The following is a 24,078-nucleotide window of genomic DNA, read 5'->3' as shown; positions in this document are numbered from 1 at the left end:
CAAAGTAAAAGGAGGAGAACAGAACAGGAAAATGAAAGAAGAGTCAGGGAGATTGAACGTAAGAAAAGATGTAAGAGGGAGAAAGTAAGAAAAAGAGGAAGGGAGGGAGGGAGGGAGGGAGGGAGGGAGGGAGGGAGGGAGGGAGGATCAGATTCCCTGGAAGGTTGAACACTGTTCCACATGCACCTGTGATGACCATCTTAGAAGAAAGTCTTCAAAGGCACTGTGGAAAGCAGAATGACAATCAGAGTCTGCTTCGAGAGGCAATACCTTGGGGAGCCCCTAAACCTTCACAATGCTGGCTCTGTCAGTCCTCAGTGTCCAAACCTCATGCCCATATATCACCTGAATTTGCCATGACAGCCATAAAAGCTGAGCAGGCCGGGTGTAAAAGATTGAAGAAGAGTAAGATAGATTCTGTGAAAGAGCAAGGCATCCTGCATTGGGATATACTTTGCATTCTCCTGATACTGCAGGAACAAAAGAGGCGAGGCCCTAACTTTGGCTAGTTTATTATCTCACACCCTCCCCAAAACATGAGGCTTATGCTTTACTGAAGAGGGCCAGAAGGAGAACACTCTGGATCCATCTTGTAGGAAGGTCATACAGACTTCTCCTGGGCCTTAGGGAAAGGTGCGCTACCAGAAGAGATTTTTCTGCACACAGTGTTGGTGTGCCTCTTACAGCGGCAGCCGGGTCGCCGGAGGCTATCATAGCCTTGCTGGCACAGATGGAGGCATCCACGGGTAGGCAGGTAGCAGCACAGGCAAGGTAAGAAGAGGGAGATTAGACTCATGGCTGCCCAGCGAATGAAGCAAGAGCTAGGCCCACAGGAGCAGGGCTCATCAGAGCAGTTGTCTTCATCATCAGTGGAGCAGTGGTAGAAGAGGCCCTTGACACAGCAGAGGCAAGTGCCATAATCAAGGAGGCTCTCAGCAGAGCAAAGGCAACGCTGGTTGCACATCCAGCAGGAGGGAAGAGGGCGAACCGCTGTGCATGGGACACACTTGCAGCGCCCGCACTCCTCGCAGATAAAGAGGTGATCATTGGGATGCCCTACAGATAGCTCAGCTTCTCCCTTCAGAGCACCATCGACCTTTGGGTGGGCCCTTGCTCCAGGCTGGGTTCTGATGATGGACTGGCCTGAAGGAGAGGGCGTAACGCTGGCCAAGAGCCTTTGATCAGAGGCAGTGGTGCTTTGGGACATTGAGCTGGCAATGCTAGATTGGCTCAGATGCTGAGGCAGGGGCTGCAGCTGATGGCACTGGCTGATACTGCGTGGGAGAGCAGTAGGCATGGTAGCCAGGGACCAATCAGACTTGTGGGTTTGCACAATAAGGGAAGGGCTGGAAAGAGCCTGTTTACAGGGTGCTGGAGGCCGTTCCACATAATCATTGCTAGCATGAGTAGAGCGCAGCTGTTCAATAGGCAGAATTTGTTGGAGCTCATCTATAGCTGTGGCATCCATTTTGCCTAGATTTTTGAGCTCTAAGTGATTTGGGGTCGGGGTGGCACTTATGGTGATTTAAAAAAAGCCCTTGTCGTTATATGGACCTCAACACACATCAAAAAAATGTCCTAGAAGAAAGGAAATAGAAACAATATATGAGAACATACATGTCACAAATTCAGGAAAACTAAAAAAAGTTAGGACTTATAATCACTACTTCATCTTTCAAATGCTGTATTTTAGGTTTCATGTAACACCTTTATTTTGTAAGTGAACTCACTTAGTTTCAGACAAGTATGGTCTTTCTATTCAAAGGATAAATCAGTTTTGAAGCAAATGTTATAACAATTTGCATATAAATACAAAACGTTAATTCTTTTTGTATTCCATCAAGTGACTAAGTTCACAGAAGCAACTAATCTAAGGTCTGAACATCTGCATTCTGGTAAAAATGGAGCCAAATGTTAAAGTAAAGGTCATTTCCTAATGCATATTGATTCAGTAGAGGAAACTTCACAGGTATACCAAAAGAACCTGCTCATATGTTTATATAGATATGTATATATCCAATCATTTTCCTGCTTTACCTTCCAGAGTAGCCAGAATGTAGGTATGCATCACCACACTCAGCTTCCAAAATCAAACATTTTTTAAATATTTTTTAACACTGGGCAATAGGACAACCATATAAAACTATAATACAAGCCCTGAATTATTTCAAATATCACTGTAACTATAAAATTGCATTTATCAAACAAATTCTGCATAGACTGCTTTCTCTATCTCTTACTTTACACCAGAAACAGGATTTTTAAAGAGAAAAAATATTCTTATACTATACTTAAGCTTAGTTGAATATTAGAAAACATATTCTTACATCTTCATTGTGCCAAAAATGGTTGTGTAGTCATTCTCCTGAAGGCGTTGATATAGTGTAGAATCAATAAATGGTGACCTTGAAAAAATATTTCACAAGTAGTAGACTCCCGTACCTAGAGGACTGAATGTTTAGAAAAGAAATGAAAATATAAATAAAAAGGCAACATGGAACACCAGGACATAATGATCATTAGCATGAATACAGTACATATTTGAAATCTAGTGGATTTTAAGTATCCTTAGAATGAATCAATTACTTGTACTGGTTTGGATAGATTGAATAAATAGTAAATAAAAATGAACAAAGAACTGGAGAATAGTGTTTGTCTAGGTTTCCTCAGTAAAAATAAAGATACAGTTAATAAACAGTTCAGCAGCTAATAATGACTACATTTTGATGGTCTTTGATACTATATTCTCATATAAATATGATTAGCTAAACTTACACTGTTTAAAAATTAGATAAACATAATGTATGTCCAAAAACTCAAATATGAATAATACTTTTGTCAAATCATTTGATTTATTTAGGCCTCAGTTTCACTACCTATATAATTATAGAGGTGGGCTACATGATCTCCAAGAATATTGCCTAACAATAGTCTGTATTTTTATTTAAAAGAATTTAATCATTCTTTTCATCTGCACCATCTACATTTTCAAGTTTCTTGAGAATAAATTAGGCAAAGTGCCCTTGTTTATTTGGAAAATTCAAAAACAAAAATAGATTCACTTCCTTGCTGTTAAAGTCCTTGTAACCTTCAGTCCATACATAGCTTTATTAAATCTTTATACAGTCATAGTCTTGGCATTGGAAAGAAATATACAGTATTCATTTGGGCATCTGAATAAACAAGGATATACTGTTTAGTTAACTGTAGATTATATGTGAATATAGAAACTTTGGACTATGAAAGGTATTTGACAAAATTATAAGAAAAGTGTTTATGTCCAACTGATCAAATTAAAGGACTAGATGACAATTTTCTTGCCATTCTGGGGCGGCTGAATCAATCTAGCTAAAAAAAAAAGATGAACTGAAATAATCAGAATATTACACACACACACACACACACACACACACACACATTAAAGCAGAAGGTAATGAGGAGGGATGCTAAAAAACAAATAAGCAAGATACTACTTGTAGACTAGATGAGAAAATGTGTGTAGATTAGATGAGAAAGTACCATTGTATGCATGTTTATAATTTAGGAGTCCACCCATTAAAACACCACTTTTTGTGAGCAGTAACACTTAATAAACTGCCTGTGGTCAATTTGATATTTTGATATATGACAAAGAATATACATATCACATATTATTAAATAGCAGTCAGTGTGTTTATGAATCTTGGCTATATAGGGAAGGAATCTAGTGATTTTTGTCACGTAGTGCCTCTGCAGTAATGAATGATGCATTGTAAACCTACCTCCATCAGTCTTGCTGGCCAGGTGCTCATGGCTTTCTGAATAGTTTTTCTATAGCCATGAAATTTTCTATATACAACCTAAACAGAAATTCCTTTTCTTACTAGAAAGCTAAACCTATTCATGAAATGGTAATGTTTTTTTAATGAAAGAAAATGTATTTTTCTCTCTAAAACCTAAAATCTGCCATGTTGAGACAAAAGTTGAAAACTTTTCTGTCTAAAGCTCTTTGCTGGCACCTTAAGACATTAATGATGTCTATAATAAATCTTTTTTGATAGAGTGTGATTCAAGGCTGATTTTTAAAGAGAGGAGAGAAAAAAGAAGGAAGGGCTGACTACTGTTTTCTCCCACACTCACAGGCTCAATGCTGTTTTGTACCTTACTGTGTAATGGCTGTGGGGTGTGTTTTTCCCCTGTACTCTGCTGTTATACACTTGTTCTCAGAATAACTGAAAGCAAACATAGGGGGAATTTCTGTGATGGCTTTATATGTTTTCTTAATTCTACTATACCAAAGTCTGTTCTCTAAAAATCCTTCTCTGTGCAAAAGCATTTGCATCTCTATCAAAGCACACCCCCCTTTACAAATACCAAGTTGTATATAGTTTACATTACTGACCTCTCTGTTACTGACTGGGCCTCCCTCCTACCGCATACATCTTGCTAGAGCTGCCAGATTCTCACCACATTTAACTCTTAACTTGTCACGTTGCTACCCCAATCCTATTCATTACTTTAATAGTTTCATTAAGACTCATAGCAGTTTATTTCAAGCCCCTGAGCCTTGCAGTTTTAAGACCTTGGCATTATTAAAGATATAGGAGTTTTAGTGATGAGTGATAGAGAGAAAAATTTTAACACTGAATAAATTCATATACTTCTAATGGTGAGGAAAATTCTAAGAAATGAGTTGTTCATTTAAGACACTGGGATCTTTATATAAGCCCCAAATTATTTTCTAAGACACAAGAAACTTAGGATATAGTCTTAATGCTAGCTTTATTTTGCTGTGTTACTATAGGTAAGTGACCTCTCTGTTTCTTCATCTGCAAAATGAAGAGGTATGTAAGAAAGATTTTTAAAGCCCATTTTGCCCTGGTCTAAATTCTTTCCTGGGTTTAGACTGCACATCTAAGTCTCAAATTCTTTCATGAAGAATTAGTCTCCTTTCTTTTCAATCCTTGGTTACTTACTATTCAATTCTGAACAAATATCTCTAAATACAAACCACTCATATCATTAGATTATCTTTCTCAGCTAGAGACCTAAAAACAGAGCATAAAGAAATAAAATGTCTAGAATTTTACAATAAGATCTTAGTGTATGTTTGTTAGATTCAAATAGACAACAATATACTTAACTGTGGATGAACTGCTAGTCTGCCTTATTTGTATTTTTGCATGTAGCTGTCTTGCTTTAACACCTTATATGCTCCATGTAATAATACATCACATTACAGCAAGGTTTTAATATGGTGCAGAAAATCAACAATAATTTGCATTTCAAAATGCATTATCTGCTTAAGAGTTCAATTTGTTTTCTGTTCATGGAACTTGATTTGAAACATTCGTAGGTGAGTGATAGTTAGATGTGTTGAAGGAAGTGTACTGTAAATCGGTTCCCTAGGTCCTATCAAATGTCTTTTGACTAACTATGCTCACAGGTTCTTATTTTGGACAAAATTCCCATATGCCAAATAAAGATATGTACACATGTACCCAGGCATGATTCCAGAAATTTCTAAATCATTGCTCTGACTCAATGTAAGTGGGGGGTTATGCCGTGTCAGCTTGCGCCATTTCTACCCAAGGCAAGGTGATGTGATGAAATCTGAACGATGCACAGCCCAGTCTTGTGAGCCAATAGCAGACTAGCCCCATGCTGACAAGGATGCCCGCTGGGCAGCCAGACTGGCCTCTCAGCACGGGCTCTTCCTATGTCCTCACCTTGGGTGGTTAGGCTGCGCAGTAAGGGGCTTAGGTAAGCACCAAAATGCATTAAAGGTCAACAGACTAGGCATTAAATTGGCAAAAAAAAAAGGATCATATTGAATTCCTATTTTGATTTTTAAATTTCCAGTATGAATAATTTTCTACGAGAGCTGATTCATTTAAATGTCATTTTAAGGGTTTTCATTTTATTTTACCCAGGCACTTTCGTGTGTGTGTGTGTGTGTGTGTGTGCACGCTTGCGCGTGCGCGCGCGCGCGCACACTCACACACACACACACACCGAACGCTGGAATGAATGGCAATCTGTGCATTGCATAGAAGGGATTCTGAAGTCTTTAGGAGCTAATCCCCGTGGCTTACCTTGAGAAAATGGTTTATCCATGCCGAGAAAAGCAGAAGAACTAACCCTCGATCTGGCTCAAAGGATCTCTTCTCCCGAGTCTTCACGTTTTTCCACCTCTCTTCGGAAAGTCTGAATGAAAACTCCTTTAGTGGAAGAGAAGATAAAAACAGAGATAGTTCTGTCTCGGTCCTTCCGACACAGCAGGAGAAGGAGAAAGGAAGAGAGGGAGAAGGGAAGAGAGGGAGAAGGGAAGAGAGCAGAGGGAGAGAGAGGGAGAGAGAGAGGGGGAGAGAGAGGGAGAGAGAGAGAGAGAGAGGGGAGAGAGAGAGAGAGAGAGAGAGAGAGAGAGAGAGAACGGCAGCATTAAGGAGGGGGTTGAGAATCAGACCTGTAGTGGCAGACACTCTGTGGATTTTACATGCAGAGCTGAATCTTGATGCACGTATTCCCCAAAGAAAGCTCAGCAGGGTAAGTTCACCTCCTCCTCTTTCTCCTCCTCCTCTTCTTTCTCCTCCTCCTCCTCTTTCTCCTCCTCCTTCTCTTACTCCTCCCCCTTCTCCTCCTCCTCCAGTTTCTTTCCCCCTCCTCCTCCAATATTTTCCTTCCCCTTCTCTTCCCCTCCCCCTCCCCTTCTCTCCTTCCTTCTCCCTTACCTACTCCCCCACCTCCCTTTGCTCCCCCCCTCCCCAGCCTCCACATCCACCTCAGTCTCCTCCAATCTGTCAGAAGAACCGAAGCAGCAGAAACTGCAGTTGTAGACACAGGGTATCTCAACCAAGCAATAGATACCGCTAGTGTGTGATTATTTATACAGCTCTGGGTGTGTTGGTATATGATCTGCGGCAGTATGTGTGTAGGGTGAGGTTGCACTCTGTGTTCAGCTCAGCTAGCTGGTTGTTCTGTGAATGTAGAGGGTTTCTGGAGGTCTTGTGAATGGGTTATAGGAGGAGGATGGGAAAGGATTTATTGCTCGTTGCTATAATTTTTTTCTCTTCCCCGTCTCTGTGTCGTGGCTTTCCCGGAGCTTTAGCTCTTAATGCTTGGCTAAGTGGCGTCATCCAGCTGAAATTGAATCGACCCATTAGAACTCCCCATAGGAATCTCTGTATCCGGTCCCTGGGTAATGACTGAAACAAATTTTAAAGAGGAGTGGGTTGCTAAGAAGTCAAGGTAATCGGGAAATGAGGCATCCACCACACAGCATCTGAGTCACATCACCAACATCATTGCACACAGTAACTTCAGGCAGTCCTGACTAGGTCCTCATGTTAATATTCCTCAGAATATGGATATTCAGGGTGGTCTTCCTTGACTTCTTAGCAACTCTCACATTCAACTGAAGCTCCAGCTAATGGTCTTGAAGGAAAGGGATTTAATTTTCAGGATGCCTCAAAATAAATATAACATTTTCTTCTCAAAAGATAAAAAAAAAAAAAAAGAGGAGTGGGGTTCCAGGGGTGGTAAAAATTTTAAGGGGACCTTATTTAAATATCTCTGCCAATCACAAGACTCTCAGAATTTGCTAACTGACTGTAGCTTCAATCTGATAAAGATTGAGCTTCTCCTTTAAGGGCTTCCCCCACCTCTTTTCCTCATTCATTCCCACTCCCCCCCCCCCCACCGCACTAATAATGATTGTCCATCCATCATCCTCTGGGAAACCATTACCCAACCTACATTCCCTTTCTTCCTTCAGCATGTCATACATTTAACAACAAATATTTATTAATTGCCTTCCTTTGTGCTAGGTGTTCTGAATTCTTGCCTTTATGGAGCCTCCTTGGGACTTTCTGGCTTCTGAAAATAAAGCAACAAAGCAGCCTTAATTTACTCTTAGAGAGAAAGACAAATCTTTCTGTAAATTATCTTCAGCTCATTATTTAGTTCAGTAAGAAGGGGGTGATTGTCCTTCTCACACCCAGACAGAAGCATTGGAAGAAATTCAAGCCTTATATTTAAAATTAAAGTCCTGCTTAGGTGAACTAGTGGCAGGAACTTGGCCATCAGCATTCTTAGGATGCTTTGGTTACTCTATCTATAAAATTAAGATGGTAAATGGTGACAGTTCAGACTAAAACAAACTCGTGAGTCTGGAAACTCAGATTCTTAATCTTACTCTAATTCCTTGTGTGACCTTTGTAATTTGCTTCCTCTCTAGAGCCCCAATTTCTACATTAACAGAAGGAAATCTTATTTGGTAATTGCCCTGTCTAGCTTTGCCATTATATTATCTACACCCTTTCATGAATATCAGAACAAAAGAAAACAGAAACTGTAAAAATGTATGGATGTGTGTTTGCGCATACTCTGTAAAAGTTCTTCAGATTATTCTGTTGCTATATATCATATATGTGTATAATACTTATATTCATATATAATTTATAAGCAAATCTAAATGTGTTTTTAATCATAATTATCAGTCAAGAGATTTTTCTATGTAAATTCTTCTCTTTTATGGCTCAATACTGTTCTCTTGAGTTTATTGAAATTATGAAAACCATAAAAACTAAATCATAGGTTTGTCTGCAGATAATAGATTAGTAATCTATTCCTTTAACAACTATTTATTGTAATCAACTATGTGCCAAGAACTTACTACTAGCTAGATACAGGCCAACAGATCAACATTAACAATTTTGACTTCTCAATTTAGGAGGTATGTATTTGACTTTGGAAAATTCAGTTAACCCCTATGAACCTATTTCTTCATGTTTAAAATAGAGACAAAATTCTACATCATAGAATTATATTGTTGCTCTGTAATTTGAATAAGGTTTTACATTTAGAAATTCTATTAGATTGACATATAAAAAACACTCAATGAATAGAAAGTATAAATTAAAAAACTGTTTTCACCTTAATTCAGTCCATAAGCATAGCAAGAGATGGTTTTAATTAAATGTCCTTTTAGTTTTTAAAAGTTTTAAAACCTTTTCATTTTATGTGTATGAGTGTCCCATCTACATATGAGTGCAACATGTGCATGCAATGAAAACAAAAAAGGACATATTATAAGCTACTATGTAGGTTCTGGGAAACTGAACCAGGGTCATCTGTAAGAACAAGTGCTCTTAACCTCTGAGCTATCTCTCCAGCCCCACCTTTTATTGTTTTAAGGTACACATTTAAATTTGAACAGGTGGGTTGCCTAATTATTTCCCCCTTTATTCTTTGAGTCTATATTAAGGAAAAAAAATCAACCAAGATTATTCAACCTTACATTTTAGGATACCTATGCCAAAACAATTATGTTACAGATCATTCATTCCACAGTGTTTTCAATGGGCCAACCATTAGTAAATTTCTGGTATTCCAACAACTAGATGTCCTGTCCTTTCAGAATTGACATTTAATTAAGTAGGGAGACATTTTTAAAATTTGCAAGATACTATCTTAAGTATTTTATGTGCTTCAACTCATTTAATTCTTACAACAATCCTATGGAGTTTACGTACAAAAGAGAAATAAAAATTTAAAGAAATTAGGTAATTTACATGACTTATAAGTTTCAGATCTGAATTTAATTTACTACAGGGCTTGCGTACTTAATCATTATGCCATAGTGCCCAGTCATGTGCAAATCCTCCTACACACACATATGCAACATTCTTCCAAACTATTTGGCATTTATTATGGTTAGAATATATGTGTCTCCCCAAAATTCTTATGTTGAAAACTAATCACTAATGTTGTGTTATTAAGAGGAGAGTCTATTGAGAGTTAATTAGGTCATGAAATTGGAGCCCTCATGGAATTAGTGATCTTATACAAGAATCCCTGGTGAGCTAGGGTGTCCTTTTCATGATATAAAGATTTAGTGAGAAGGTTCCTATGAATCAGAAAGTTGGACCTCATCAGACACTACCAATAACTTTATATTAAACATCCCAGTCTTTAGAATACATCTACTCTAAGATATTTTGTTATAGTAGGTAAAACAAATAAGACATTAACTCTGAATATTTTGTATTATTATATACTTCTTTGTCTTTGAATATTCTGCTCAGTCTTCTTGAAATACTTCACTAATGTTTATTTTTATACCTAGGTGTCAAAGTCCCACATTGTAGGAAAACTTTGCCTAATCATGTCAGTACTCTTCTTAAGGTTCCAGTTGGCTTCCTTATACTTTAATAAAATCAATCACAGAGTTTGCCAGCTTTTATTTATGATTATCTGTTTTCCATGTTAGACAGTTATCATTGGTGGTATATTGTATTTGTCTTTATTGCTTTATCTCTAGGGACTGATATACTACCCACACAATTAATGATTATTGTATGAATAGTTAAATGATTCTTGGAAATAAACCTGGATAACTTCTTGACCTTCGCATTTTAAGATACTATGTTCTCAAATTACTTTTGTAGTTCAATGATTTTTGATAGACCATCAGACAAGGATGGCTCTATACAGAAAACTCCTGATGAGCCATTACAAAATTCAACATGTATTATCTGGCATTTTGCTTTATGAAACCATTAGATTTTTATAACAGTACATTTCAGGAAATATGTTAATGGTTTACTTTTTGGTAAAAGACAGATTCATTAAATTGCTGAAGATAATTCAAGTAGTTTGCGACAGTGTGGGAACTAGAAGCAAGCACAGCTTTCTTGTTTCTTAATCTAGGAATTTCTTTTTGTTTATAAAATACCTTAATGACAATTTCATTCCAAGTGAGTTTGTAGATACTATTTCAGCACAAATCAGCCACGTATTTTTTTTCCAAAAAATAAATGAATAACCTTGAAGAAGACCATAAAACTACTCTGCCCTCAAAATATTTCCCTTACTACTCTAAAAATCTCCCGATTGTGATTTTACAATAAATTAATCACATCTTTAAACACTTTATAGTAACTGATTGTTCAATTCACTTCTCGTATGACAGCTAACTCAACGATATCTTAAAGATGAAAGAATATGTTTAAATATTATACAAATTAAAAAAGATTGGTTGCAAAAACAGTGAAAGACTTAAAGAGATATTAGTATCTGGTCAAGAAAAAACTGAATAAACATACCTACCTAATTTACATGAAGGGCACATTTGGAAAGTTCAGTTGTCAGAAACTGACTAGCACATGGAGTTCTGAGAAGAATGATATATTCAAACTGTCTTATGTAAGAGATATATATATATTGAAAATAGGAACAAAATGTGTAATGTTGGAGAATAACTTGAATGACAGGTAGAATAATTTAGAAAATGTTTTAGGAATCAGAAATAATTTTTTGAACAAAGTAATAAAGTATAAAATTAAACCATATTAAGAAAGATATATTGGAGGGAGAGGTAGTGAGATTGTTCAGCAAATAAAAGTGCTTGCTGTCAAGCCTGAGGACCTGAGTTCAAACCTCATAACCCACATGATAGGAGAGAACCAGGTCTTGCAAATTGTACTTTACCTCCCCATGACACACACACACACACACACACACACACACACACACACACACACAATAGATAGATGTGAAATTAAAATTTAAAAAGAAAGACATACAGGACATGATAAATTGGTTAGGAATATTTGAATTAAGTCAGCTAATTTAGAAATTTAAAGCATCTTGGAGAAATTAAAAAAAAGAAAACAAAAGGGGCTGGTTTAGGGAATTGACAGTGAAAATGGGAAGTTAGTTAGGCTGGTTTAATAATAACTATACGAAAAACCAAAAAAAAATAATAATAATGATACATTGTCATATGGAGACATAGGAAGGTGAGCATGAGTTTAAAACAATATTGGTGCTAGAAAAAAGCTTTAGAAACTAAATTATCAATCCTTCATTATAAAATTGTATTCAAAATTCCAACCTATCTGCTTATCCTAGTTTCTTTTTTATAGTCATCTATGTAATATTATTCTGCCTTAAAGATTATTTCAAGTATGATGTCCTGTATAACGTTTTAAACATCTTCTTTGTACTTCCAAACTTTAAAAACAGGAGAGTTGTGGTTTTGTAGAATTTATCAATTTTTAAAAAGATTTGTTTTATTTTTATGTGTCTAGGCTGGTCTTGAATACCTCTATAACCAAGGATGATTTTAAACTCCCAATCCTGCTGTCTCCACTACTTCAGTGCTGGAATTACAGGCATATGTCATCACACCATGTACATGCTGTGAATCAAGGGTTCCATACCTTCTAGAGAAGCATTCTACTGAGACCTATATTTCCCAGCCAGGTATTTATCACTTCCAATTTGTACTGTAATAGTTTATGTATGTCTTATCTTTACAACTAAAATTATCTCACTGAATATCCAACTATGTGTTCCTAAGGTACTTTTTATTGTGATTATTATAATTACACTGTATTATTGAAATAAATGAAATGAAAAGAACCCAGGACTCCTGATGCTTGGGCCAACATTCTTTATGCTGTACAACAAACAGAAAGGATGGTAAGATTTTTTTTTGAGTTATTTGTGAGGAAGTATAGAACTTGAGGTGATCATGAGACGTTTTCAAGTGAGAACATTTAGAATAAACTTATTGATGTGCGACTAAAATTTGAGTGAAACACCAGAATAGAAATTTAGGGGCTACTAACATAGAAGAGATCATTGAATTTTTGAAAATGGATGAAACTTTGGAAGTACAGGAAAGTAATAGAGAGGATTGTGTATCATGTAGAAAGTTAGAGAGCAAAAAGATAAAGAACTAGTGGGGAAACCAAATAACAAGTTATCATATGTTGGAAAGTATTCAGAGCAGCACGATGTTATAGAATTGCAGAGAAAATATAAATAAAGACAAAAATTTGAAAAAAAATGATTTAAAATATGACTTAATTTACACATAGGACTATAGGTGAATAATTGAAAAATCCTAAGCATCAATAGGTTGAGAGGAACAAATCATGACATGGTTATAAGATTTTATCAACACAGGAAAGCTAGTGAATTGTGAAATAAAAGGAAGGAATTAGTGGAAAAAGAGATGAATAGGAGCTTTAAAGTGTTTGTTGGAGCCAAATTCCAGTGGAATTTGCAAGGATTGACATTCTGAAGCAAAGTATGTTGTGTACTTTAGAGCGAAAGATAGTCACAAGTCTTACCTTTGTTACATTTTAAAGCAAAAGATAGTCACAAGCTTTGCTCTTGTTACAATTTTACCGGGAATTACACTGCTGAAGAAAGAACTTAAACACCTGAAGCCTGGATAAGACTATGACAACTAAGGAGTTTCCCGTAGCTTGATCCTAGTGAATTCCAAGGGTCACAGAAAACATCTCTGCAACTAAGCCAATCTAGAGAAGGCTTTAGAGTCAGATCTAGGTTTACAGCCAGTTCCATTAATTAGTAGCTGTGTGATGTTTGGCTTAGTTACCTAAGACTTTTGACTCTTACGGTGTCCACTTGTGAAACAGACATTAATTTATTTGTTAAAAACCTGAGTAATTTGAAATAATGTGAATAGTAAGTAAACTAAGTACTCAATACATGGTAGATATTACTATGATTCTTATTTTCTGAGAGACTACTTCAGACACTGTGAAGAGTCAACTTAAAATTGCAGCAAACTCTCAAGATAGTCACTGGCATGTGGAGCAGGTATACACATTAATACAGTGACCACAGCACATGCAGAATATATTACTCATACAAAAGAAGTCTTCTATAAATATTAATTATGGAAAAGAAGTAAATATATCTAACTAGCAAACATAGTTCAATTTTTCTCTTTATCATACCTTGAGATAATTAAATATTCGGTTATTTTCTTTAGTCAAATATGAGATACGTGATTAAGTAAACAATCAGCAAACATATTGAGAATCAAATTTATATTAGGTTTGGGGGTTAGAAGGAAACCAAAGAATAATAGTAAATTAATTAATGATATGCATTTATTTTTAATTTTTGAGACAGGATCATGCTTTGTAGCTCTGTCTGATCTGGCCTTTGCTGTGTAGCACAGTCTGCTTTGAACTCATGGCAATACTTCTCTCCCAGCTTCCTAAGTTGTTATTACAGGTATGTGACTTTTTGTCCATCTAAATTCTATAGTAACAAAAATACAATAATATTGTGTAATTATATGTTATTAATTAACATAGAAACAACAGATGAATATATTATTCCATAGATATCATAATCTAGTAAAAAGATATAAAATAGATAAATATATTAAAGTATATCAAGTGTTTTGGAGAGAAGCAGAAAGAAATATATCTAATTCACTGTTGAGAGTAATGATAACATAACATTTAATATAAATTTTGGGGGGCTAGAGAAATGGCTCAGTGGTTAAAAGTTCTTTTTCCAGAAGACCCAGTTCAATTCCCAGTATTTGCATGGCAGCCCTCAACTCAGTAACTCCAGTTCCAGAAAATCTTGAGCCATCTTCTGATCTCCACACAAGATAAAATTGTTTATAATAGAGAATTAGATTAGTTTTACAGGTACACTTTCTGATAATGATTATTTTAAATGTTGTATTAGACTAAGATATAATGTTGGCTCTAAATAAGCTCAGTGTGTTCTAAGAATTTAAGTGAGATATGCATTGTGGTGACTTCTAGAGAAAAATTTTGCCTCTGTGATATAGTGTGTTTCAATGTAATTCAATAAAACAAATATATATAAACCATATACTTAACATTATATAATATGCTTGATGTGAGAGATGCAGTGATGAATGTAGCCCAATATACTATGCTATAAAGCACCAATGCAAACTGATTGAATGAGTGGATTAATGGTCTTATCCTCATTATTCATAGCATACAATAATGGACATATAAAATATAAACTGTAATATAATATGTCAATAAACCAGAATGAGATACAATTATGGCCATAATTATGGTAAGGACAGTATAGACAAAGATAAGTGAGTGACAAGTAAAAAAAATAAAAAGAACTACGGAGACTTAGCAACTTACGGTTTATCAAAAAGTTTCATGAGATTCTTGCTTTCTAACACTTCTAGACAACTACAAACACTAGCCATCTTGCCTGGAACAGTGGAAACTTCCAGACCTGGCTCAGACTTCCTAACTGAACTCTAGATCTACATATCTAACTTTATATCAGATATCTCCATTCATTGTTTTTCTTTCTCTTGACATTTTGGTTGTCAGACTAACCTTTAATGGTTGAGCCATCTCTCCAAGCCCTTCCTTTTTCTGTCAAACAATATAGGAGCTGAGGGGAATTGTTATTTTGTATATGGTAGTAACGGAAGGCTTCTCTCATTTGGATGAAATTTGACTCAAGTAAAATAAAAACCCTGAGATGGCAAGGACTTGGGGGTGTAACCCAGTGGTATATTATAAACCACAGATAGACCTCAGTAATGCACATTCCTGAGGCCAGAAGTGTGAAAAGATTAACTTTCTATTCTTATAGTGGAATACTGGAGAAAGACTGGTAGTATATGAGATGCAGCAAAGGCTCATAATTTGGAGTTCTGAAAGTGATGTTAAAGATTTTGTATTTTACTCAAAATGGTCTGAGAAAATGTTAAATGTTTTCGCACAGAGCACTAATAAAATTTGAACTATAATATATATAATCATATAAATATAATTTTGTAATGCTCTCTTTAGATGCTCTGTGGAGTATATATTCAAGATACAGGCTTGGATTGGAAGTTGGAAAAAATTAGGAAGCTATTGAAGGAGTCTAGATGCTAGAGTAGTAAGAGTAGACATGAATCAAGTTATTCAAGGTACTGAGTTTAGCCAATATGCACATCCATGTATTCTATATGCATTCTGGGATTTTGTAAACTTCTCTGAGTAAAACTGTATAGATTTCACTTCAGGTGTTAACAATGGCTAATAGCTGCATTTTTTAAAAGAGAGTTTAAAGCAACAATATACAGACTGAAAAGGTTAATAATACACTCATATGTATAAAATAAATGATGAAAAAGAGGTCATGAACTTGCAAAAGGGCAAGGAAGTTATATTAAAGGGTTTAGAGGGAAGAAAGGGAAGAGAGAAATGGTGTAATTAAAATCTCCAAAACAAAAAAAAATTAAGTAAGAATATAGAATTGATTGGAATTTTGGCTCTATTTTAGTCCTTAAATACTTATATGGTGTTTTCTCCTATATTTTCCCAACAGTGTGTTTGTTTGTGTGTGTGTGTGTGTGCATATGTGTATCTAAATAAAGCATAATTCTCATGTCTTTTCAAAGGGAAACAGATTAAAATTGCTCTTAATGGAAAGGATGAAATACCTCCTGATTTCTAATTTCTTCATGTGCAGTTTTGCTTTGATGGCCCAAATAATGAATTGTCTCCTTTTTACTTATATATCCTGTCTTGGACCTGGGGGTGTGTCCTATATAAACTCCTTATGTCCCATAGAGATGACATCTTCATAGGAATTATCTCTATGATACTTCAAGATGCTTCAACTATTTCCTTTTATATAATGTATTATATTGCTACTGAGTCTTTTTGTCTACTTTCATGTCTTAGAAGTGTATCAAGAAAGTAGTTAATACTACATTAAACATCTGACTGTATGGTATTGAGATTCTGGTTTCAACTTAGCAGAACACTTTCCTCCTCCACATATGTACCAATATTTATCCCACGTTGTTCAAATTATCTCACTTCTTTTTATCTACATTAATTGGAAGTTTTATAATTTGGGAATAAGAAAACAATGGGGCAAATTCCTACAAATATCAGATATCTGATACATCCATATTGTACTCTTGTTTACAAGCAGGTCAGCCTAGTGTAGGTGACAACAGCATTGAAGATTGCTTTTGGCTCTGGAAGAAGTTTGTTTTTAGAACTCACATCCTACCCAGAACTAAATTTAACCATTACTTTCATTTCAAATAATTTTGACAAATTCAAATAAGTTTTAGCTTTGTGTTTCAAGGTCTCCCCCACCCCCTCCTACTAGTCATGAACATTATTCATGTTAAACTTCTTCCCCACAACCACATCAGGTTTCTTCTCCCTTGCCATGCTTGTTTCTTTACTTTCTGGTTGGTTTTATTTTCTATCTTTCTTCTCTCATTTCTTTTTTCCCTATCCTCTGATACCATTTTCGTCTTGATGCTCTTAACTTAAAAAGAATCCCTTAGTTTTATTCCTAGTGCTTTAACTGGCATTAGGAGTCCATTCTTTTTGGAGGGATACCTTGATCAGCCTAGATTTAGCGGGGGATGGCCTTGATCCTACCTCAAAGTGATGTGTCAGACTTTGTTGACTTCCCTTGGGAAGCCTTATACTTTCTGAGGAGTGAATAGATGCCTGGGGAAGTTAGAGGGAGTGGAAGGAAGGAGGGAATGGGAACTGAGATTGGTATGTAAATGAAAAAAGAATGTTTAAAAAATAAATTTAATAAAAAGACTCCCTCAGGAATACTCTTCAAACAAGTAAAGAAAGGACACGTGCTCAAGATTAAAAATAAGTTTTGTGCAAGTATTTATAAAATCTTCTCAGGCTGAAGATATTTATGTTTGTCTTCTTGTGTGACATTTGGTTCACACATAACATTAATGACATCTTTGCATTTGTTGATTATTTATAATGTTCAAGGAACTATTACATAGATATAGTTATGAATCTATTAAGGAAAGTGTTAAGGCCATTCTTATTTTAAGATGAATCACTTGAAGCCAACAAAGATATAGAAAACACAAATTAGGTCAAATAACATTTTTTAAAGATATTTCAAATTCTGTATACATTATAGGTGAGAAGTATGAAATAGTTATAACCATACAATGAATCAATATGAAATAAAATAGTTTGTTTTTTTCTACTATTGCTAGCGAATAGTCTGAGAGGGGCAGAATAAAAATAAGAATCTAGAAAGAAAACATTGAATTTATAATCAGTTAATTGTCTACAATGGTATAAGCACCATTTAGTGAAAAAAGAATAGTTTTTCCAACAACCAGTGCTAGAAAACGGAATAGTCTAATGGCAAAGAATGAAGTTTGACCCTAACTTCAAACCATATAGACAAAAATTAACTAGAACTAGATCATAGCTAAGAAGCAAAAGAAGCAAATATTTGTGACCTTGGATTGTGTAACCCTTAAATACATAAGCTAAGAAGGCACATGAGTAAATATTTGTGACTTTGGATTGTGCAAACCTCCTTATATACAGCAACAAAGTACAAGTGACAAAAGAAAAGATAGACGAATTGAAATCCTTAAAAATCCTTACAAGCAATTTTTCTGGCAAAATATCACCAGTAAAGTACACATAAAAAATGAAAGAAATTTTTTGCCAATGATATTTGTAAATTTAACTCATATCTATGATAAAGAACTCTTTCAACTCAAGAATAAAAGGGAAGTAAGATGAAAAATGGACAGAGGTCTGATCTCCAAAATATACAAAGAACTCAAGAAATTAGTCATCAAAAGAACACATAATCCAGTTAAAAAATGGAGTACAGACCTAAACAGAGAACTCTCAACAGAGGAATCTAAAATGGCTGAAAGACACTTAAGAAAATGTTCAACATCCTTAGTCATCAAAGACATTCAAATCAAAACAACTCTGAGATTCCATCTTACACCTGTAAGATTGGCCAAGATCATAAACACGGATGACAATTTATGCTGGAGAGGTTGTGGGGTAAAGGGAACACTTCTGCATTGCTGGTGGAAATGCAAGCTGGGACAGCCCCTTTGTATGTCAGTGTGGCGATTTCTCAGAAAATAAGGAAACAACCTTCCTCAAGACCCAGTAATACCACTTTTGGGTATATATCCAATCGTGCCACAAGGACATATGCTCAACTATGTTCATAGCAGCATTGTTTGTCATAGCCAGAACCTGGATACAACCTAATTGATCCTCGATTGAAGAATGGATAAAAAAAATGTGGTACATTTACACAATGGAATATTACACAGCAGAAAAAAAAATAACAACAGCTTGAATTTTGCAGGAAAATGGATGGAGCTAGAAAACATTATTTTGAGTAAGGTAACCCAGACACAGAAAGACATTTATCACATGTACTCACTCATAGGTGGTTTTTAAACATAAAGCAAAGAAAGCCAGCCTACAAACCACAACCTCAGAGAACTTAGACAACAATGCAGACACTAAGAGAGACTTACATAGATTTAATCTACATGGGAAGTAGAAAAAGACAAGATCCTGAGTAAATTGGGAGCATGGGGACCTTGGGGGAGGGTGAAAAGGGGGAGGGTGGAAAGGGGGAGGGGAGAGACAGGGAGGGGAGCAGAGAAAAATACAGAGCTCAATAAAAATCAATAAAAAAGAAAAATAGACAAAGGAATTGAACAGAACCTTCTTAAGTAAGACATATTAACAACTAATGTGTGTATGCAAAACACTCAATATCAATAGTAATTAGTAAGATGCAAACAAAAAAATAATTACATACAACTTTACAACCATTAGAATGGCTAATATCAAAACAATTGATAGCAACAGTGTTAGTGGGGAAGTGGAGAAATTAGAAAAATTTTATATTACTGATGAGATTGTAAAATGATGCAGTCACTTTGGAAGCAGTTTGAAAGTTATCCAAAATGTTAAATATAAAGTTATAATATGATTTAAGAATTCTAGTAGCATATATACATTTGAAAAATATTGAAAATATATATCTATATAAAATATATGCATAGGCTGGGCAGTGTTGGCCCACACCTTCAATCCCAGCTTTTGGGAGGCAGAGGCAGGCAGATCTCTATGAGTTTGAGCCCAGCCTGGTCTACAAGAGCTAATTCCAAGACAGTTAGGACTGTTACACAGAGAAGCCCTTTCTCATAAAAACAAAAAAATTAAAAAATAAAATATTATTTTTAGCATTAATATTTAATATCTTGGTTATTTAGAATTAGCTAAAAGATGAAAATAACCAACTAACCCTAACTCTAACACTAAGAAAATAGGATGAAATATTTTTCAATCATAAAATTATTAAAATTGATACATAAATTATCCTTGAAGTTAAAAAAGCCACACACAAAAGGTCATGGACTGTATCATCCTGTTTATATGAAATGTCCATAGTAGGCAGATATATAAAGACAGAAAGTAGAATATAGGTTTGGGAGGCTAAAGGAAGAGTTTGGAGTGATTGATAATGAATATATGTTTCTTACTTGGTTGATGAAACTGTTTATATTAGGTAGTTATGAGTGCACAAGTGTGTGAATATAACCCAAACTATTGAATTGAGTACACTAAATGAGTATTTTTTACTATATGTTTTAAAATGATGTATTGGGGGAACTCACTAGTCTTCATGTAAAAAGACTCCTGGCATAAATAACTCTTTTATCAAAATGCCAGTCAGTCTCTGAAAATCATTTAGCAAATTTTCAGATTTGATATTATAAATAGAAATACAATAAATTGTTGTAAGAGCTGCGGGCTATGTTCCTGCCTCCCCAGCTCCTGGTCACCTGGCTAGCTTATGCCCCGAAATAACAACACACAAATTATATTCTTTTAAACACTACTTGGCCCATTATATCTAGCCTCTTCTCGGCTAACTCTCGCTCCTGGACTAGCCCATTTCTAATAATGTGTGTAGCACCCCAAGGTGTGCTTACAGGGAAGATTCTAGCCTACGTCCATCCTAGGTTGGAGCTTCATCGCGTGTGCCCCTAGAGCTGAGCTATGGCATCTGTCTGAGGCATCTACCTCACTTCCTCTTCCTCCCAGCATTCTGTTCCATTTACTCCTCCCACCTATGTTTTAACCTATGAGGCCAAGCAGTTTCTTTATTAATTAACCAATTACCTCCCTCCATCATTAAATATCATATATATACATATTGAGCTTTATACTAAAATATCTATAAGCTAAACTTCCAGACAAAAAATGATGGGCAAAGAATACATATTTTTATTCTGGTGAATGTTGTCAAATTGCTCTCCAGTTTCCACCAATTTATGGTACCAATAAGGAGTTTAGTAGAATGCTCATTTTTAAAATACTTTGACAACTAACTGTATTATCAAATTTCTGGACTTTGTTCCAATGAAAAGTCAAAAATTGATACCATTGTGTTTTAAAAATCAGAAACAAACATTTAAAAATATTTGATCTTTCTATGACCAGCATTTTAAAAACTGTATTTTCATGTTCTTTGTTCATCTTTATATTGAATTCCTTTTTACTATCAGTCTGTAAAATCTTAATATACACATTTAAATATAATCATTATTGTATAAATACTAGTATAATTAAACCACTGATATAAACATAAGTTTTACCAGTCTGTAATTGGCTTTTAAACTTAATTTAAAACAGTGCACACTATATATAAGTCATTTTAATAAAATAAAAATACATAGATACAAAAGTTGTACATATTCACATGATACAGTATAATATTTCAATACATGTATATAAAACTTACCTTCATGGGATTATGGCATCAGGGCTTTGTGGCATATTATTGCTTAGTATTCACATATTTTGTATGTTTATATTTTCGATATGTCTGTAACCTGTTTGAGTTTATTGGCTTAGAGATAAATTAGCATTCTCACAGTTATTGCCGCTTGAGACTTAGTGAGCCTTTAAGGATTTAAATCATTCATCAATTTAAAGAAACTATGGTATGTTATTCTATTACTTCTTCAACTCCTTATCTTTTCTTTCCCCAGTTCCTCTTTCCTTCTTTAGCTTTTTTAAATTTTTTTGCTCATGTCTATATGCCATGACACATATGTCATGTCAGAGGATAACCTTTACCCACTTCCCTTTATTTTTTATTTTTTTTCCTTTCCAACTTTTATTAAGGAAATCAATGGGATCTAAAACAATCTTTCTCTCTCTCTTTCTTCCTTTTCATGCTTTACCTGGGAGAATCTCTATGTTCATTCCTCAACTAAGTAATTTTGGTTTTAGTTGTGTAGATTGTTAGTCACTCTTCTAGTAAAGTGTAAATTTTTGGCAATCATTTTAAAATTTAGATGTTTGGAATATTCTTGCATGAGTAGTAATAACAGCCATATATGTTTAGGAAAATCTTAAATAATAATTTGTGTCTTTTTAATGTTAAAATCAAAACTCTGACTTCTGGTATGCGTTGAAACTACAGGGTAGGATTTAAGTTGTACCAATCAGATGCCCTAACATGACACTTAAATGCAAAATTTTCAACACACATAAAGCAGTACTATATGACTTCCATTTTAGTTGTAATAGGAGATGGAAAAGGAACTTGGCTCTGGGGAATGGCAGAAAAAAATCCAAGGGCAAGTTCTTAATAGAGTGGTGGCACAGTGCTGGCAGCAGTAGCTGTTGCAGTAAAGTAAATTTCTTAGCCTCTAATGCAGGAGCAATAGTTTTTCTTATAAGGAAAGTAACATTATTCCTGCCCATTATTTCCAGAAACTAAACTTCAACATTGGATGGGTAGCTTTCCTTTTATAAATAACTGTATTCTGTACATAACCTCAATTTCAAAATCTTTCTCAAATAATCTCTTCTAATCCCCTTTTTTCTTCAGTCCTTATAATGCTCCATTTCTCACATGTTCTGTATCCTAGTGGATCCTGTAATACACTAGCTTCAACAACCTTTTGCAGTCTGTCACCCACTGTCTCCATAGTTTTACTTGTTTTCCTTACTTGACTTTGGAGTTCACAGTCCATAATTACAATAAATTCTCAGCTATATACCACCAGCACTTTTACCCTTTTGGTCCAGCATATTCACACGAGAAATAAAGATGATCTTCAATAAATCCTATGCTCAATCTATTTAATTTCTGTATTAACTTGTTTGTACTTCATTTAATTTTAATATCTTCCAATTCATGGCCTTTAATCTCAATTGTGATTGATGATGCTATATTGTTTTCACAACCTGATATTTGACTATTTTATACCATCTTCTCTTTACTTAAACCGACACTGTCTATTACTTGTTTCTTACTCTAATTAATGGTCTTATTTTATAAACTACTTCTGTTACTATTGCCATTTACTAAATGTTGTCTTCTTCTTAATTGATCTATTACTATCATTCACATAATAGATTATGCTATTCTTTATAAAACTCTTTGCTTGAGTTCCAGGTTAATTATACTTCTCTAGCTCACTGATTCTTCTTAATATTTTCTGGCATTATTTTAGTTTTCAAATAGAAAAAACTGAGGCAATGCAAGCTTTGAACCTTAAATAACTATTAAAAGTATTTGACACTATCTACTTATGAGTAGATATTTTCACTATCATAGTACCCATGATCTTACAACTAATTAAATATTATTTACAAATGTTTACTGCTTTTTTATATCATCCTTATATCAAGTGTTTATCATTTCATTAAGTATAGCTAGCAATTTTAAACTAAGACACACAAACATCTATAACTTATCAGTAACATGAATAATTCCCTTATAACATGCCACAAGAAATTTGTTAAAAGTATCAGAATGGAAAAAAAATTCCCATTCTTCTCCCTCTCTAAAACAGTGTTATTCTACGTGTACTCCACAGATCAGCGTCAAAAGTACTAATGATCTATTATGACATAACTATGATATTTATACAGAATATTCAAGAATGATGAGTATACTAGTAGAGTACATAGATTGCATTTTAGAAAATTTTGTTTCATGTTAATATATATATATGCACATTTTTTACTATTTTACCAAATTCCATGGCAGATTACATTTTTTTTTTAGAAAGTAGTCCATCATAGAGAGTTGAAAACTCTACTTTTCTAAAAGTATCTTAATAATGCTTTAGGTCAGGTGGTATAGTTTGACTTCTTGTATTTACCTTTGTCTTCCCCATGGTTGGCCTTTAAGTCAAGGGACCTGGCTGCCTTCCCAAAAGTCGTTTCCGCACAGTTTAATAGCTATAGCCAGTGAAAAAAAAGTGCATTTCCTGCCACCATAGTGCAATATTATTACTAATCTAGTAAGGATATTCACTTCTGGTTTTGGCACTGAGGTTTGGGGTACTGCACTGAGCCAGGTAGCTCACAAAAGTGCAACATTTTGAAATGTGGATTAATAGAGATAGAATAACTAGGACTATTTCCTGTTAAAAATATATTGCACTTGATA

The 24,078-nt window shown here is 34.8% G+C and overlaps 1 protein-coding gene and 1 long non-coding RNA gene across 2 annotated transcripts; one reads left to right on the top strand and one right to left on the bottom strand.

Annotated features, from left to right (window-relative positions):
• Positions 1–452: 452 nt before the first annotated feature.
• Positions 453–6,562, bottom strand: LOC121437214 (protein sprouty homolog 3). Its single transcript, XM_041637074.1, has 4 exons — positions 6,446–6,562; positions 6,075–6,200; positions 2,328–2,450; positions 453–1,578 (listed from the first exon to the last, which is right to left on the bottom strand). Exon 4 carries the CDS (start codon positions 1,466–1,468, stop codon positions 602–604), a length of 867 nt encoding a protein of 288 aa, XP_041493008.1. The 5' UTR covers positions 1,469–1,578; positions 2,328–2,450; positions 6,075–6,200; positions 6,446–6,562; the 3' UTR covers positions 453–601.
• Positions 6,388–14,013, top strand: LOC121437215. Its single transcript, XR_005972935.1, has 3 exons — positions 6,388–6,525; positions 12,072–12,246; positions 13,936–14,013. It is a non-coding gene; the product is annotated as an uncharacterized LOC121437215 (long non-coding RNA).
• The last annotated feature ends 10,065 nt before the right edge of the window (positions 14,014–24,078 follow it).

This window comes from Microtus oregoni, unplaced genomic scaffold (genome assembly GCF_018167655.1).
Source record: "Microtus oregoni isolate MIOR12 unplaced genomic scaffold, Mior012 000050F_ref0000143, whole genome shotgun sequence".
Taxonomy (NCBI): domain Eukaryota; kingdom Metazoa; phylum Chordata; class Mammalia; order Rodentia; family Cricetidae; genus Microtus; species Microtus oregoni.
The sequence above is the reverse complement of the archived record's forward strand: the minus strand, read 5'-3'. Positions and strand labels throughout refer to the sequence as shown.